We start from the raw sequence: 14,980 nt of genomic DNA on the forward strand, positions 1-14,980 counted from the left end.
AACTGAACCACACATGTCTTAATGATTTATGAAGTCAGAGGAATAGCACAAAGCTGAAGGCAAATAATATGATGGTTTGGGTTTTTTTTTTGCTTTTTTTGTTTTGTTGTTTTTTCCCCATAAATAGCTGAGTTGGAAAAAAAAAAAAAAAAAAAAAAAAAGTGGACATTTTTAATTACATTTGTTTGGTACAGGAATTGTGGCTAGAGGCAGCTGCAAATAAAAACAACCAAAAATACCCCTCAAAAGAATAAGATGTGTTTTCCACACAGATCTTTTAAGAAGGCTAGAGGAAAAAAGAAAAAAAAAACTAGGAAAAAAAATAAATACATTAAATAAATTATAGTATACCTTTGTGTTTCATAATGCTAAGAGCAAACAAAAACTTTCCAAGTATTTCTCATAAAACACATCTCATTTGTATACACCAATACTGTATATCTATTACACACAATACACTTAACAAATACAGTGATACAAATTATAATTAAGAAAAGAAAAAAAAAAAAAAAATGGAGATTACCAATTGTTTCCAACATGTCCTCTGCTTCTCAGCTCCTATTCCAATATAGAAACAGACAGCACATACAAATACTGTCCTGGCTTTTCCTGAAAAAAGAAACATAGGGAAACTGTCAGCTGTAGAATACAAAGCAGTGAGCTCAGAAAGAAAAAAAAAACAAAACAAAAAAAACTTCTGAAATCAACTGCCAAGCCCCCAAAACAACAGCCCACTAAAACTACATCTCCTTGGATAATTTATTCCTGTATTTCCATATCAAAGGTCCTGTCTGTATACTGTTGCACAACATGCCCTGCATTGCTTTAATCAGGAGCTATGAATCATAGCTGTCACTAAGACTTAAGAGCATTTCATTGTTTTTCTTTCCAGTGATTCACAAAAACATTCCCCTGTAGGTTCAGTTTTCAAGCCCTCTGTTGACAATATCAGGTGCATGAACCTAAGAAGAAATTCATGAGCCACGAAGCATTACTGCTATGCAGAATAGCAGAAGTGACACACTACAACCTCCACTACTTACATATACCAATATTAAGAGTCAGACATGGTTGATAAATGATTTTTGCCAACACAAATTTACAGGCAGGAAACTACCATACAAATAACTCTGAAACTGAATACTATTTTGAGAGTTTGGGGAGTTTGAATGGTTTTTTGCTTGTTTGGTATTTTCTTGTTGTTGGAGGTTTTTTTGTTTGTTTGTCTTTTTTTTTTTTTTTTTTTTTTTTTTTAAAGCATTTCTAATGTTGCTCTGAAATTTGTGATTTTGTATGAATGGGAGAGTCTGCCCATCCACAACCATGATGGAGACTGTGATATAGGGAAATGAAGTGAGAAATCCAAATATCACTGCAGGTGCATGAACCGAACTGTGCTTTTTATTTATGTATCTTTTGCAACAGTACCTTTGTTTTCTCGTTAACAGGAAAGCAGCTTAAGATAGCATGCCAACTTGAATCTGGTCAGAAAAGTACCACAGAGAAAACAGCACTCAGGAAGAGTAAAGAACTCGGGAAAAGTGACTTTTTCCTTTAAAAAGACAGTAAAGAAAAGACAGCGTTGACAGATCTCTGCATATGAGAGAGTAACTGAAATTCAAAAGGGCCACTAGCTGTAGAAGCTGAGCAGGATAAACACAAATCAATCCCCACAATAAAAGTGAGAAAAAAAGCTGTCAACATAAATTTGCTTAGAAGGACCACAAGCCAGAATAAATACTTTGACAACCATGTATTATTTGCAGCCTGAAAAGAAAAACCAAATCAAGTGGTTTTTAAGTGGCTTCAAGTTCTACTGCCAGACCTCCCTAGTTTCAGTATGCCTTAAGCTTAATATCAGATTATGTTATGGCATATGGATTTATCAATACATTGCTACAGAAACACTAATCTTCACTTTTAGGACAATATATCACTTAGAAACAGGCATGAAATTCAAATCCTTTAAATGCATTAATCTAACCTTTTCATGATAGAAGTGACACAAACATTCATATCAATAATTAAAAAAAAATAAAAATAAAAAAAAAGGGTTTACAACATTGTTTTCCTACTTAAAAAAGTGGGTCTTAATCAGGTGGGCCTAGGTAAACCTAATGAGGTTCAACACGGCAAACTGCAAGGTTTTGCACTTGGGCCAGAAGAACCCCAGGCACTTGTACAGACTAGGCGAAGTCCTTGAGAGCAGCTCAGCAGAGAAGGACCTGGGGGTCCTGATGAATGAGAAACTTAACATGAGCCAGCAGTGTGCTCTTGCAGCTCAGAAAGCAAATGGTATCCTGGGCTCCATCAGGAGTGGCCAGCAGGGATAGGGAGGTGATTGTTCCTCTCTACTCTGCTCTTGTGTGACCCATTCTGGAGCACTGTGTCCAGGTATGGAGCCCTCAGTACAAGAAAGACAGAGAGCTGTTGGAAAGAGTCCAGAGGAGGGCCACAAAGATTATCAGGGGGCTAGAGCACTTCCCCTATGAAGACAGGCTGAGGGAGCTGGGCTTGTTCAGCCTGAAGAAAAGGCGGCTGTGGGGTGACCTCACTGCAGCCTTTTAGTACCTGAAAGGAACCTATAATCAGGAGGGGAGTAAACTCTTTGAAAGTGCCAATAATAGCACGACAAGGGGAAATGGTTTTAAGTTGAAAGAGGGAAGATTTAGGTTGGATGTTAGGAGGAAGTTCTTTACTAGGAGAGTGGTAAGATCCTGGAACAGGCTGCCCAGGGAGGATGTGGATGCCCCATCCCTGGAGGTGTTCAAGGCCAGGTTGGATGGGGCCCTGGGCAACCTGATCTAGTAAACGTGGAAGTTTGGTAGCCCTGCCAGGCAGGGGGATTGGAGCTTCATGATCCTTGAGGTCCCTTCCAACCTGGGTCATTCTGTGATTCTCTAAGTCCCAGCACACAACTGCCAGATCTGAAAACAAAAACCAAAGAATATCTTGCATTTTCACCTGTTCACCCTTCAAAATCAAGACCATCTATTTATACAGGAAAGGCTGGATGAGGTTATTAAAAAAAAAAAAAAAAAAAAAAAAAAAAAGAGAGAGAAGAATGAATGAATCTGGTTCTCCCCTAACCTTAAACACCAATAGCTTTTACTTTCAGATTAAAAAGCTATTATTACACAGGCAGTTCAGAGGCCCTATTTGCCAGTAGAGTAAATAGTGTTCACAGGCAGTGTTCAGAGGTCTTTCTCTAAGTGGCAATGCCAACTAAATAAGTTCTTTCCTGTTTCACCCTTTTTCTATCTACACAACTGTTTATGCAGCTGTGTTTTAGATCCAAACAGAAAACTGCATGAAACAAATACGGAGACTATTAGTCAGTCATTTCAGTCCCACAATCCTGCACATGTACATGCACACAGCCATTATAACTTCAACTTTGAAAATCTTGAGAAACTAATCAGGAAGAATAGATTACTTGTAGATTAGGCCTTCTGCTTCAGATGTATAAGAATCTCAAGAAGAGGAGATATCTTTCAGAGTCAGTGGATATTGCAATACATTATGATTCAACTTGCCTATTTCTAATGTGCTGTGAAAGGCATGTTTACAAGCAATAAAATGGATAAGGTCACCACTGTGTTGGTGCAACCCTAAAATAATCATCACTGATGATTTGAAATTGAAGCCTTCTCAACACAGATACTTATTAACAGAAGTCACTAAGTATACTTCTAGAGATAGAGATGATCCTATTTAATCTGCAGTGAAAAAACTGCTGAGCACTGCTAAGACTCACGATACACTTTTCACCTACCTCATGCATTAGAGGTAGGAAAACTGCCCCAGAGCCAACTCTGTCCTAGCAAATCAGTTTTTAACTCTCATTTTATTTTACTTCTCCTTAATTTTCCTTATTTTGTTTCTGTACTGGCAGGGATTGACTCCTCAGCTGACCCACCTAATGCTTTTGTCAGCTGCAGCTCAAAGAAGGATCAAGACAGGAACTGCTGACAGAATGTTTTCCTTCAGGACACTTCCACTGAAGCAGAAGCAATGCCTTAAGGCACAGCAGTATTCATACATGACAGTTCAAAATGACACCCTTTGCTCTGTGCACATTCTGACATGGTGAAAAGCCACCCAACTCTGCTCCCACTGTGCCACATCCATACTAACAGTTGGGATCTGTCAGCACCAGCTTAGTGGCACGTCAGCCTAGCCAAAGTACAAGGGAAGCAAGCATGCATCTGCCCAAGATGCACTACAGAGACGTCTCCATAGCCACCACTCCCACCCACCACAGCAACAACTCCTGGCCTTTAATACAGCACACTTCTAGGTATTTCAGTAATAATGCACTGAGCAAACCTTGCCCAGTGAGAAGCATGGAGACAAAGACAACTCCTTGTTGAAATAAGTAAATCTTTCATTTGCTACAGTGAATATTATTATAATGCCATCACAAATTCTAGAGCATGAATGAATGAGAGGCTATTTCTGATCACCTCCTTTTCCAGATTTCTGGCTGTCTGTGTCACCAGAGTCCAAAGCCCAAACCTGACCTTCTATATATACACAAACACCAATCACGATTCAAAGAGCTTACCAGCTCATCTCAAAGTAGATTTAACTATATATTTGTTCCAGTGCTAAAGCTCATAATAATAACATTGACTGACTTACAGCTTTTTATTAGCTACTGGAAGAAGTACTATTAAATGAACAGCAAATTAATTCAGTGTTTCCAAAGACACAGGTGTGACTTTTAAAAACAGGCACCTTATCCCTTTACTCTTTTTTTTACAGTAAAAAAGTAAAACAAATGCACAAGTAGTTTTAGCTAAGTACACAACAAGAAACTTAATCTTCCGCTAAGCTTGCACAAAAGCTAAAGATAATCCCCTACATCATATAATCATTAATATACTTGCACTTCTAAAATTTGACTCTTCCCACAGTAACATACAAAAATGTGTTACATACACATCTCTCCACTAATGCAGCTGCTTTTCCCATAGAACAACTGCCAGAAAAAATGCTGCAGCCCTGGATTCTTAGTGCCCACTCCTAAAGCACTCAGATCCATAGGTTTAAGAATTTTAAACGTAGACAAAAATGCATGCTCATCACCTCCTTTTCACTGCAATCATGCAAACCTTACTAAGCGGAACACCCAGAAGACTTGAGAAAAAGGAAAAGATGAGCACCTCCTAATTATTGCTCTTTCAGACCTGATCATGTTATACCTACAAAGAAACTTCCTCTATGTATTTACATATGCTCCATCTACTATTTCACAAATCCATTTCAGATAATACCTCGGAAACTCATGCTTACAGCACTGGATTAGCAAACATGTGATGCCAAAGATAGAAAACAGAGTAATAGGCTTTGCCTTGTAGTTCTTGCATTACTTTATATGCCCTCGGGATACAAAGGAAATGCCTATCTTAACAGCAACCTCCACATCCAAACTTTGGCTAGGAGCTGCACGAGATTAAAACCAAATCTGACTCAGTGTAGCAACATGGTAATCAAAGCTGTAGATGCTAAGAAGAGTATTTTTAAGATTCTAATCAAATTTCAGCACCCAGGTCTGAATTTGGCTGGGCAAGGGGTATCCCTTCTTCCTTTATTTTTATCCCATGCCTTTCCATTCCCCCACTTTCTTGCTGTCACTCAAACAAGCATACTGTGTTAGCTCTGGTTGGCAGAAGAACAAAAACCAAACCACACGGGACATGGTAGATGGCAATTACCAAGAAACCTTCGGTATTGCTTGCAATTTAACCAAGCATTTCTGTTTCACCCAGCTACCTCCCTCACCCTGGCTAACATCCCTGTGAAGAAAATTACAGTGATTCTTGGACTCCTGGAAAACATGTCTTGTCAATAGAAAGGCATTTGAAACCATTCAAGCTCAACTGAAAGATCTCATGCTTCCTATTTTTCTACTGCCATGAAGGCAATTCGGCTGTTCATACAGCACTTTCAAGGACTCCCAGAAGGCTCGACAACTGTAATCTGACCAGTACAGCCTTCACTGTTCCAGTGACAGTGACGAACATTCTTAAGTGCAGAGGAGTGAAAAAAAAAAAAAAAAAAAAAAAAAAAAAAAAAAAAAAGGAAAAATAAGAAGAAAAAGAAACAGGCAGTGGAAAAGATAAGACTAAAGACAACAAAAAAGGGCTAGCCTACTGCTTCCACAACAAGATGCTAATAAGTGGAATTAACATCATCCACCTGTTTCATTAGCAGAGGGACTGCACACCTCTGTACAAGAGAACGGATTCAATACCAATCAGATATATTTGTGAGGGCTTAATACAAACAAAATTAAATCCCACAAAGGGCAAAGCAGATCTCCACTGACTGCCAGGAGTGTAACAGGAAAGTGTGAGAAGTCTAAAATACACACTTAAAAGCTATGTTAAAGGAAAATTGTTCCGAAACATTCAAAGCAGAAAGAAGAAGTTCACAAATTGACAGAAAGGCTGTGCAAAGGTTATAAGCAGTTTGGTTCGTAAAATGACAAATTCTAGCCTCCTGAAACCTTGCAAAACGCCAAATGTATGAAAAAAAAGTTGTAAAAAGGCAATAGTAACAGTATCTGTATCTCAGAGGAAAGTACAGCAGTAGAGCTAAACATCTGTAAAAAACAGATGCTGAGCATTCAACTATTCAACAGTTCTCCAAGGTGGGCCTGATGTTGTGCACCTAAACTCCTGCACATAACACAATAAAGTTCGTAGGAAAACTTCCAGATAAAGCTTTCCAGATAGGAAAGCTTCCAGATAAATGTGCAATCTCTTTGTTTCTCTTTAATGAAGAATATTCTGCAATACAGTCAAGAGCTCTACATGAATGTTTTATGCTAGCTGATGTGCTAGCTACAACTGTAACCCAGAACTGGGCCCAAATGACATCTACTACTTTCTTTTGCAGATAAACATATGTGATGCAAAGTATTCACAAGTGACTGGCAAAGAGTTTTGCAAATAAAAATTAAAAAACAAACAAACAAAAAAAAAACACAGTAGAGTAACAGGTGTACTAAGGAAAATAACAAACAGATAATTTGTTTACCAAAATTAAAAAAAAAAAAGCCGTAAATAAATTGAGATTAATTGAAATATTTTTCTTCAAACATTAGAAATACAGAATTAGCTTCAGAAACTGAAGAGCAGCTTCTCAGCATACACAAAATATACGTGACACAACACATCACAAGCCATTCTAAGAAGCCTGGGCATGGTTCATACTGCCTATTCACTTTTCCAGTATACAGAGTTTATTTAAATTTAATGAATTTGGTAATCAACTTAATTAAACAGTTTCTACAGCAGTCACATCTCTTAGCATATACTGGATTCTTCACAGAGGTAAAAATAGGATACATAAATGGTAAGAAAAAAAAAAAAAAAAAGAATAAGCTTTGCTGTAAAGCCAATGAAGAGTCAGCACTGTCCTTGCAAACCAAAAATGCTGTAAACTTTCTATCATATACTGTGAAAATAAAGGAACAATCATCCAGGAAGTCATTACAGCACATAACAGAATATAATACAAGCTGGCTTGGATACAAGAACTGAGTCTGAAAAGCCTGTTAAAGAAATACTCCACAACCATATAGGCCAATTATTCCACAAGCAGCAACCAACCGTACTCCAAACCAATTTCTGTGTGAAAAGAGAGTACTGAAAACTAAATGACATATTTATGCACTGACTTGTTGAGAATGCCCATGGCAAAACAAAGCTGTCCTTACCAATGATGACAGACTACATTATCAGCTTGGTATCGTATTTGCTGAAACTTCTTCTGTAGGATGTTTCAGTGGAAAGCCAATTAGAGAGTGTAATGTATATGATCTACAGAATTCAAAATTTTCCTGCATGAAATATGGACCATATAATTTCAAATATTTTGGGTTTTTAATGCATTGGATGCACCACAAAATTCACACAGTGCCATACTGTAAATAAAGAACATCAATTAGTATGTAAGTAGCGCAGCTCTTTTTTTCCCCAGTGCTGAAATCAATCTAGCTTTCCCAGTGCACTGTTACATGAAGAGAGGGAGAATGTATCCAGTTCCCAAAGATAAGCTTCTTGATAGCACAAAAAAAAAAAAAAAAAGCCAGCAGAAACACTGGCTGCAGTCAATAAATGTTACACATGTGCTTTGCTAATGCAAAATGTAAATATTAAATACTTGTATCCCAATAATGGGTAACAATGTTGAATACTACCACCTCATTCTCTGCTAGTGAACACCTAGATTATAATACACCCTTAGGCATTTTTGTTCGGCATTCTTGCCCCCTTAATGCTATGTTACTTTCCACTTTTGCAGAGAAATGGCATTTCTCAGAGACGTTTTACTACTTTTCCCTTTATTTGTTTAGACTCTTCCAACAAGTTGTTATCTTGGAAAATGCCTTGCTGATATGGAAACCACAAAGCATTACACAACAGGCTGCCACAACAAGCGAAACCAGGCCCTTTTGCTTGGCCCAGCTACTGCTCTGCTGGGCAAAGGACTCCGCCTATCTCCTCCAGTACCATGGCTAGGAATAACGTTTTCTTTTCAGCAAGTTATGCTAAGTCTCCTGTACGTACTAAGAAGCAAAAGGGATGAGGCTCTGTTTTCAGAAGCTGAAAGAAAAGGGAAAAAAGAATGCAGCACTGCTCAGCCAGGCTGCAAATCAATCCTGTGAAATGTGGTACGGAGAGCTCATAGGGTCAGCTCTACGAGAGCTTTTCTTGCCTATTATTCTTTCCAGTAACACAGGAATGCACTGGAAGCAGAAGGGAAAAGCACTTTCAGACAGAAAGCATCGAATACAACAAAACCTTTTCTTCACACAGCTCTAACTATCAGAAGACAAAACTAAGGCCTCACACCCTCTCTGCTGAAAGGACCGTGTCAAATGCACACTCGGGGACCAACAACAGCGGGGTCTAGCGCTGCAGGAAGCGCCCGGCACCCGCGGATAGCGGTATCCGCAATGGAAGCGCAGGACCCCAAGGAGCCCAACAGCGCCTACCGAGCCCCTCGAAAGCACCCACTCAAGAGAAACCCAGACGCTTTGCTCGGGGCCTGCGGCTGGGAGCGGACCCAGGGAAGAAACGCCCCCCAGGGATGGGAACTGCCCGCCGGAAGCGGGGGAAGAAGAGCGAGAAAACGAGGCGGTAAGGGACCTTCCCTCCCGCGGCCGCCGGTGACGCGCGGACGGCTGCCCCCGCCAGGCCCGCAGCTGCCCGCCCGCCTGCCCGCTCGCCGCAGGCCGAGCCGCAGCCCCAGGAGCGAGGAGCAACAGGCTCGGCCCCCCGCGGCCTTTCTCCTCCTCCAGCCCGCCCCGCCCGCCGAGCCAGCAACATGACGACAAAACTTCGCAAATAAACAGACTTAAAGGGCTGACTCGCAACTCAGCGCGGCCGGCTCACCGCTTCCAGAGTTGCGCCGAGCCCCTCGTCCCGCTTACCCGGCGGCTCCGCGAACCCCGCTCTCCGCCTTCGCCCTTCCCGCCCCCGAGTAACGGCGCCGCGCCGCGGGGAAGCGCGCTCAGGCACGCCCCGCCGGCCTGAAACCTAATCCTGCCCGCCGCCCCCCCGGGCCGGCCCTGCGGCACCACCCGGCGCATCCCGGGGGGAGGGGGCGGGGTGGGCTGAGCTGCCCTCCGCGGTACCCGGGCAGTGGAGCCGCCCGCCGGCTGACACGGAACGCGTCGCCCGGGGGGGGGCGGCGGGCTGAGCCGTGCTGCTTTGCTCGTCCGTTGTGCGGCTGCCTTCGGTAAGAGCTGCTCCTCAAACAAAAACAACAACACAGTTGAAGAGTCAGCGATAGGAAAAGGGGGAGCGGTTTTAAACTGAGGAAGAGGAGATTTGGATTTGATGCGAGGAGGAGAGTCTTCACTGAGGGCGGCGCTGCCCAAAGGAGCTGTGGGTGCCCCTTCCCTGCAGGCGCTCAGATCCACGTTGGATGGTGCCCTGGGCAGCTGAACTGGGGGGGCGGAAGCCCAGCCCAAGGCTGCCGGGGGGAGGGTGTTGGAGAGCCTTTTCAACCCATTCTGTGTCTGTTGGAGGTAAAGTGAAAATGTACCGGGTACTTGCACGTTCACAAGCAGAACATTTTTCATGCAAATTTAAAGGACCGCCCCTCTTGGTACATTTAGTGTCTTTGTTATTACTACTGTCTGATAGATGGGCTTTTGCAAAAAAGCTGGCTCTCCAGGCAGTACTTCTCATTATAGCCAGCAGAACTCCAAATTATCCTTTTACTGTGCTGCATTTTAAGACCTGTGTGTAATTTAGTGCTTAAAAAACATTCTTTCGGTTTGTGAATTTAAAAAATAATAATAATTGTCAGCATTTAACTCAGAGGTTGCACTATTCCACCCGGTGTCTTCTGATGAGTGCTTGCCCATCAGATCAAATACTGAGGTTCTGTTTGATGTATCTGGAACTGTGAACGCTGTATGAACTCTCTCATTCACATTCCATGTTACATCAGAATTCAGTGGCACTAGAATAAAGTCTGCAGTAGAAACTCAGCGTGTGTCATTACTCAACAGTGAATTCACTAAATGCAAAATCAGACAGCTATTCTTTTTTGTTTATTCATATATGTATATATTAACAATTATGTAACCATATAATTATATAATCGTTTTCTAAACTGTTGTTTACTGAAATAAAATGTGGTGATGTCAGGAAGCTAATTTGGAGTTTGAAAAGTCAAAATTGGGTGTAATATGTTTTACACATAGAACTCAATATCCACCGAGTCCCTCCCACAACAACCTGTGTTGGTATGGGATATACCCTCCAGATCGTTACCATACGCTGTACTGAAAGTATTTGCATGGGCTTAGTTGTACTCACATACTTGTACCTGCAAAGGTGGACTTCTCAGTAAGCATACAAGAGATCTATACTTTAATTCATATCACAGCAAAATAATGAGTTTTCACTTACAATAACCGATGACTGAAGTTGAGTTGTGCAGTAACAGATCTAGCAAACTGCAAAGAAAACTGTTTGGGGTTGGAGTACACTGCTGCTCTGGGGCTTGTATGTGATAACAGGTTTAGAAAGGCTGCAACAATAATTACTTAATTGTTTCTTGTTTTTACCAGAAGTAAATTTTACTGGTTTCACAGTAAGGAAACCATATTATCTCTCTGGAACCTTTCCAGAAAAAGGAGGCCTTATGCTATTAACAGTTCTCCAAGGTGGGCTTGATGTCATGCACCAAATGTGCAACAATAAAATTGTGTTGTAGCTGTGTTAGGATATGTAGAATTAATGTTTGCAGTTTTGCAGGATGCTGTCTGCAAAACCTGGAGGAAGAGAATCTCTCTTGTAATTTAAGCTTAAATGAGTTCATGAGCTAATGAATGAATGCATACGTACATACATACATACATCTACATACATTTGTCACGTGATTTTAAAGTAAAACTGCAGATAGCTTTTTAAAACACAAGCTTTCCTCAAAAGACCATTACTACAACAAAATCCATTATGTTGTATTCCGTTAGGAAGACTTCTTAAAAAGAAGATGTAGGGGACCTTAAAATTGCAACACCACCACCAAGTACTTGCTGTTCTTTCTTATTAATCTCCAGTAATATTAACTTCTTTTTTACGAGAATGAAGGAGTACTGGAACAGGCTGCCTAGGGAGGTTGTGGGGTGTCCTTCTTTGGAGATACTCAGAACCTTTCTGGACGCTGTCCTGTGTGACTTGCTGTGGGGAAACAGCTTTATCAACTGATAAAGCAACCTCTACAATTCAACGCTTTATTTCTCAGGCTAATCTAAAATACACTCATGGTAGAAGTACGAATACTGTATGAGATGTCTACCCTCCTGACTTCTCTTAGCACATCTTCCTGGTAAAACAACAGTGGTTAATATTAATAAGGCTCTGCTTCGATTTGTTAGAAGACATGAAGGAGAAGTAAACTCAGAAGTCCTCAGAGAAAACCAAGACATTCTGTGTGTCCATTAAACCATTCATTAGGCAACCGTTGGAAATCCAATCTGAAAAGAGTAATGGAGATGGGATTTAAGAAAAGAAATGAGAGCAAGATTCTGATCCTGTTCTACCTCAGTCACAAGCATTGACTTGATTGCGAAAATGATATTTCTTACACAACTTCCTTGACCACACTTTTGGCACAATCCAGTGTATTTCCTTGCACACACACACACACACACACAAAAGATGTATACACAAAAGCAATTGTATAGTTTTATCACACAGAATTGTGTGTCGATACCATGTGGGTATTTTTTTTTACAGGACATCATTTTTGTACGGAAGTTTCAATTGGATGTCCTACTACAGAATTCATAGAATATGTATTTTAGGGACCTATACATCTCTCCTGAGAGAGGGAACTCTTATATTTATTTATATTATTTTTATGCTTGAGAAATCCCAACTCTGAACATAAAACATAAACAAGAGTCTGACAAGTCTTCCTCAAAAGCAGTAACCTAATTAACAGTTGAATGCATTACTGCTTTTATATGCTTACCCTTCAGTACTTACAGCATGATTTTGTTAATGGTTATGCACACGTACTTATTCATTCAGAGACATGATATTACACTTGTGAGAAGAGTACTTACACAAAATTTAGGTTAAACAGCACTCATAACGATTCTTGTCAGAAACTGTTAATGAATATTATAGATCAAATCTTATTCCTAAATATGTACGCCAAGAGTAGTTCATGGCATTAAGCAGAATTAAACTGTAGAAAACCAACCTGAGATCAAAGGTAATTGTGATCCCAATTGCTATAATTTCTAGTCTAAACATACTAAGTGTGTGGTTATGCGTTCTAACTTTTATCTGTCCAAATAAATCTTACTTTTCATGGAAAAGACTTGAATACAATACACTTTCCAGAAATTATACTGACTAAAGTGCACAATCAAACTAAAAATAACACTTTTCTCCTCCATCATCTCAACATAAAACTTCCACTTCGGAAGCCAGACAGCAAGAAGTGAGTAGCAGTTGGAGGTAACACCAAGCATGCTGTTATGCAAAGTTAAAATTAGGAACTTTCTCATAAGTTTAGTGCTTGGAATTTATTCAATTTTTGGATTATTATGCTGGCAAGTACAGAATATTAGTTTCACTTACTGGAGCATGCATGCTGGCAAGAATGTTGCATAGATTTACATTTTAAAAGTTTTTAGGGAAATTGTCTCCCTTAGGGCCATACTTCATAACAGTTATTATTGCTATTGGAGGTTACACATGTGCATAGAAGAGAAAGTATTCGCCTTAAGGTAGAACTGGGTAAAAAAAAAATCATAAAAGGTATGCTAATTATTTATAACTACAAAACAAAATGCTTGAAATTATGGCAAATTAAAAGAGCATTTATTTACACACAAACAGGATTGTTTAAAACCACAGGTCTTGCCTGTAGGAGGGAACTTAAGCCAAGTAAGTGACAAAGCATATTAACCTTATCATAGATTTTTCAGACATTTGATACCTATAAGGAGAGTCTGGTTTATTCAGATTAAGATTTTTGGTTAGGGTTTGTTTGTTTGTCTGTTTTTGTTTGTTTTTTGTTTTTTTTTTTTATTATTATTTATTTTAATGTGTTCAGCTGATGGTAACTGCATATTTGGCAGATCCCATTTGCAGAAAATTGAACTTCTTGGAAGTTTATTTTTTCAGAAATGCTTCAGGGAACACAGTTTGAGCAGTGAATGTAGTCTACCTTGATTTCAGAAAGGCATGTGGCACTGTCTGCCACAACATCCTTGTAACAATGCTGAGGAAGTGTGGAATAGATGAGTGGATGGTGAGGTAGGTTGAGAACTGGCTGACTGGCAGAGCTCAGAGGGTTGTGGTTGGCCACACAAAGTCCAGTTGGAGGCCTGTATTTCGTGATGGTTCCTCAAGGGTCAGTGGTCTGGTTCAACATCTTTGTCAATGACCTTGATGGAGGGATAATGTCCACCCTCCTCAAGTGTGTTCATGATATGAAGGTGGGAGGAATGGCTGACACACCAGAAGGTTGTACTGCCATTCAGTGAGGCCTGGACTAATTGGAGAGTTGCACAGAGAGGAATCAGATGAATTTTAACAAGAGCAAGTGTAGAGTCTTGCGCTTAGGCAGGAATAACTGCATGCACCAGTACAGGTTGGGTGATTACCTGCTGGAAAGGAGTTCTGTAGAGAGGGACCTGGGGGTCCTGATGGACAGCAGATTGGCCATGGGCCAGCAGAGTGGCCAGGAAGGCCAGTGGGATCTTGGAGTGCATTAAAAAGAGTGTAGTCAGCAGGTCAAGGGAGGTGATTCTCCTCCTCTACTCTGCCCCGGTGAGGCTTCAGGAATCTCCTGGAAAGAGTCCAGTGGAGGGCCACAAAGACTATAAAGGGCCTTGAGCACCTCTCTTATGAGGAAAGGCTGAGCAACCTGGGTCTGTTCAGCCTTGGGAACTGAAGTCTGAGAGGGAATCTGGTCAAATATTATAAATATCTAAGGTGTGGGAGGCAAAAGGATGAGACCAGACTCTTTTCAGTGGTACATGGTGATGGGACAAGTGGAAATGGCCACAAACTGAAGTATAGAAAGTTCCCCACAAATGTGCAAAAGAACTTCTTCAAAGTAAGAGTGATGGAGCATTGGAACAAGCTGCCCAGAGAGATTGTGGGGTCTCCTACTCTGGAGACATTCAGGACCAACCTGTACACACACCTGTGCAACCTGGTCTAGGGAGCTTGCTTTGGCAGGCGGATTGGTCTTGATGATCTCCAGAGGTCCCTTCCAGCCCCTACAATTCTGTGATTCTGTAATTCCAAGGCACCTTGTCATTAGTGGTACTCACTGATGCGACAGTTGATGCAGTATTTGAAAAGATGATACATGTTTGAAAAAGATGTGTTAGAAAAAATTGATATGTACTAAATGAGAGTATGTTGAGCTTTAAAATCAGAATAGGAAAAACTGGCCTAACCAGTTTAGAAGTTTGTAT

The 14,980-nt window shown here is 40.6% G+C and overlaps 1 protein-coding gene across 17 annotated transcripts in view; it reads right to left on the minus strand.

The window, feature by feature from the left end:
- Positions 1–9,586, minus strand: part of MPDZ (multiple PDZ domain crumbs cell polarity complex component) — a 95,983-nt gene extending 86,397 nt beyond the window's left edge. For 16 of the 17 annotated variants that reach the window (XM_072359176.1, XM_072359177.1, XM_072359170.1 and 13 more), the window contains exons 1-2: positions 9,449–9,586; positions 524–609 (exon numbers count right to left, since the gene is read on the minus strand). In XM_072359176.1, coding sequence (XP_072215277.1) covers positions 524–539 — 16 coding nt within the window. In that variant the 5' untranslated portion in view covers positions 540–609; positions 9,449–9,586. Of the gene's footprint in view, positions 1–523; positions 610–9,410 lie in introns of all 17 variants that reach the window. The other variant, XM_072359160.1, reaches the window with a different exon arrangement.
- Positions 9,587–14,980: the final 5,394 nt, after the last annotated feature.

This window comes from Excalfactoria chinensis, chromosome Z (genome assembly GCF_039878825.1).
Source record: "Excalfactoria chinensis isolate bCotChi1 chromosome Z, bCotChi1.hap2, whole genome shotgun sequence".
Classification (NCBI taxonomy): domain Eukaryota; kingdom Metazoa; phylum Chordata; class Aves; order Galliformes; family Phasianidae; genus Excalfactoria; species Excalfactoria chinensis.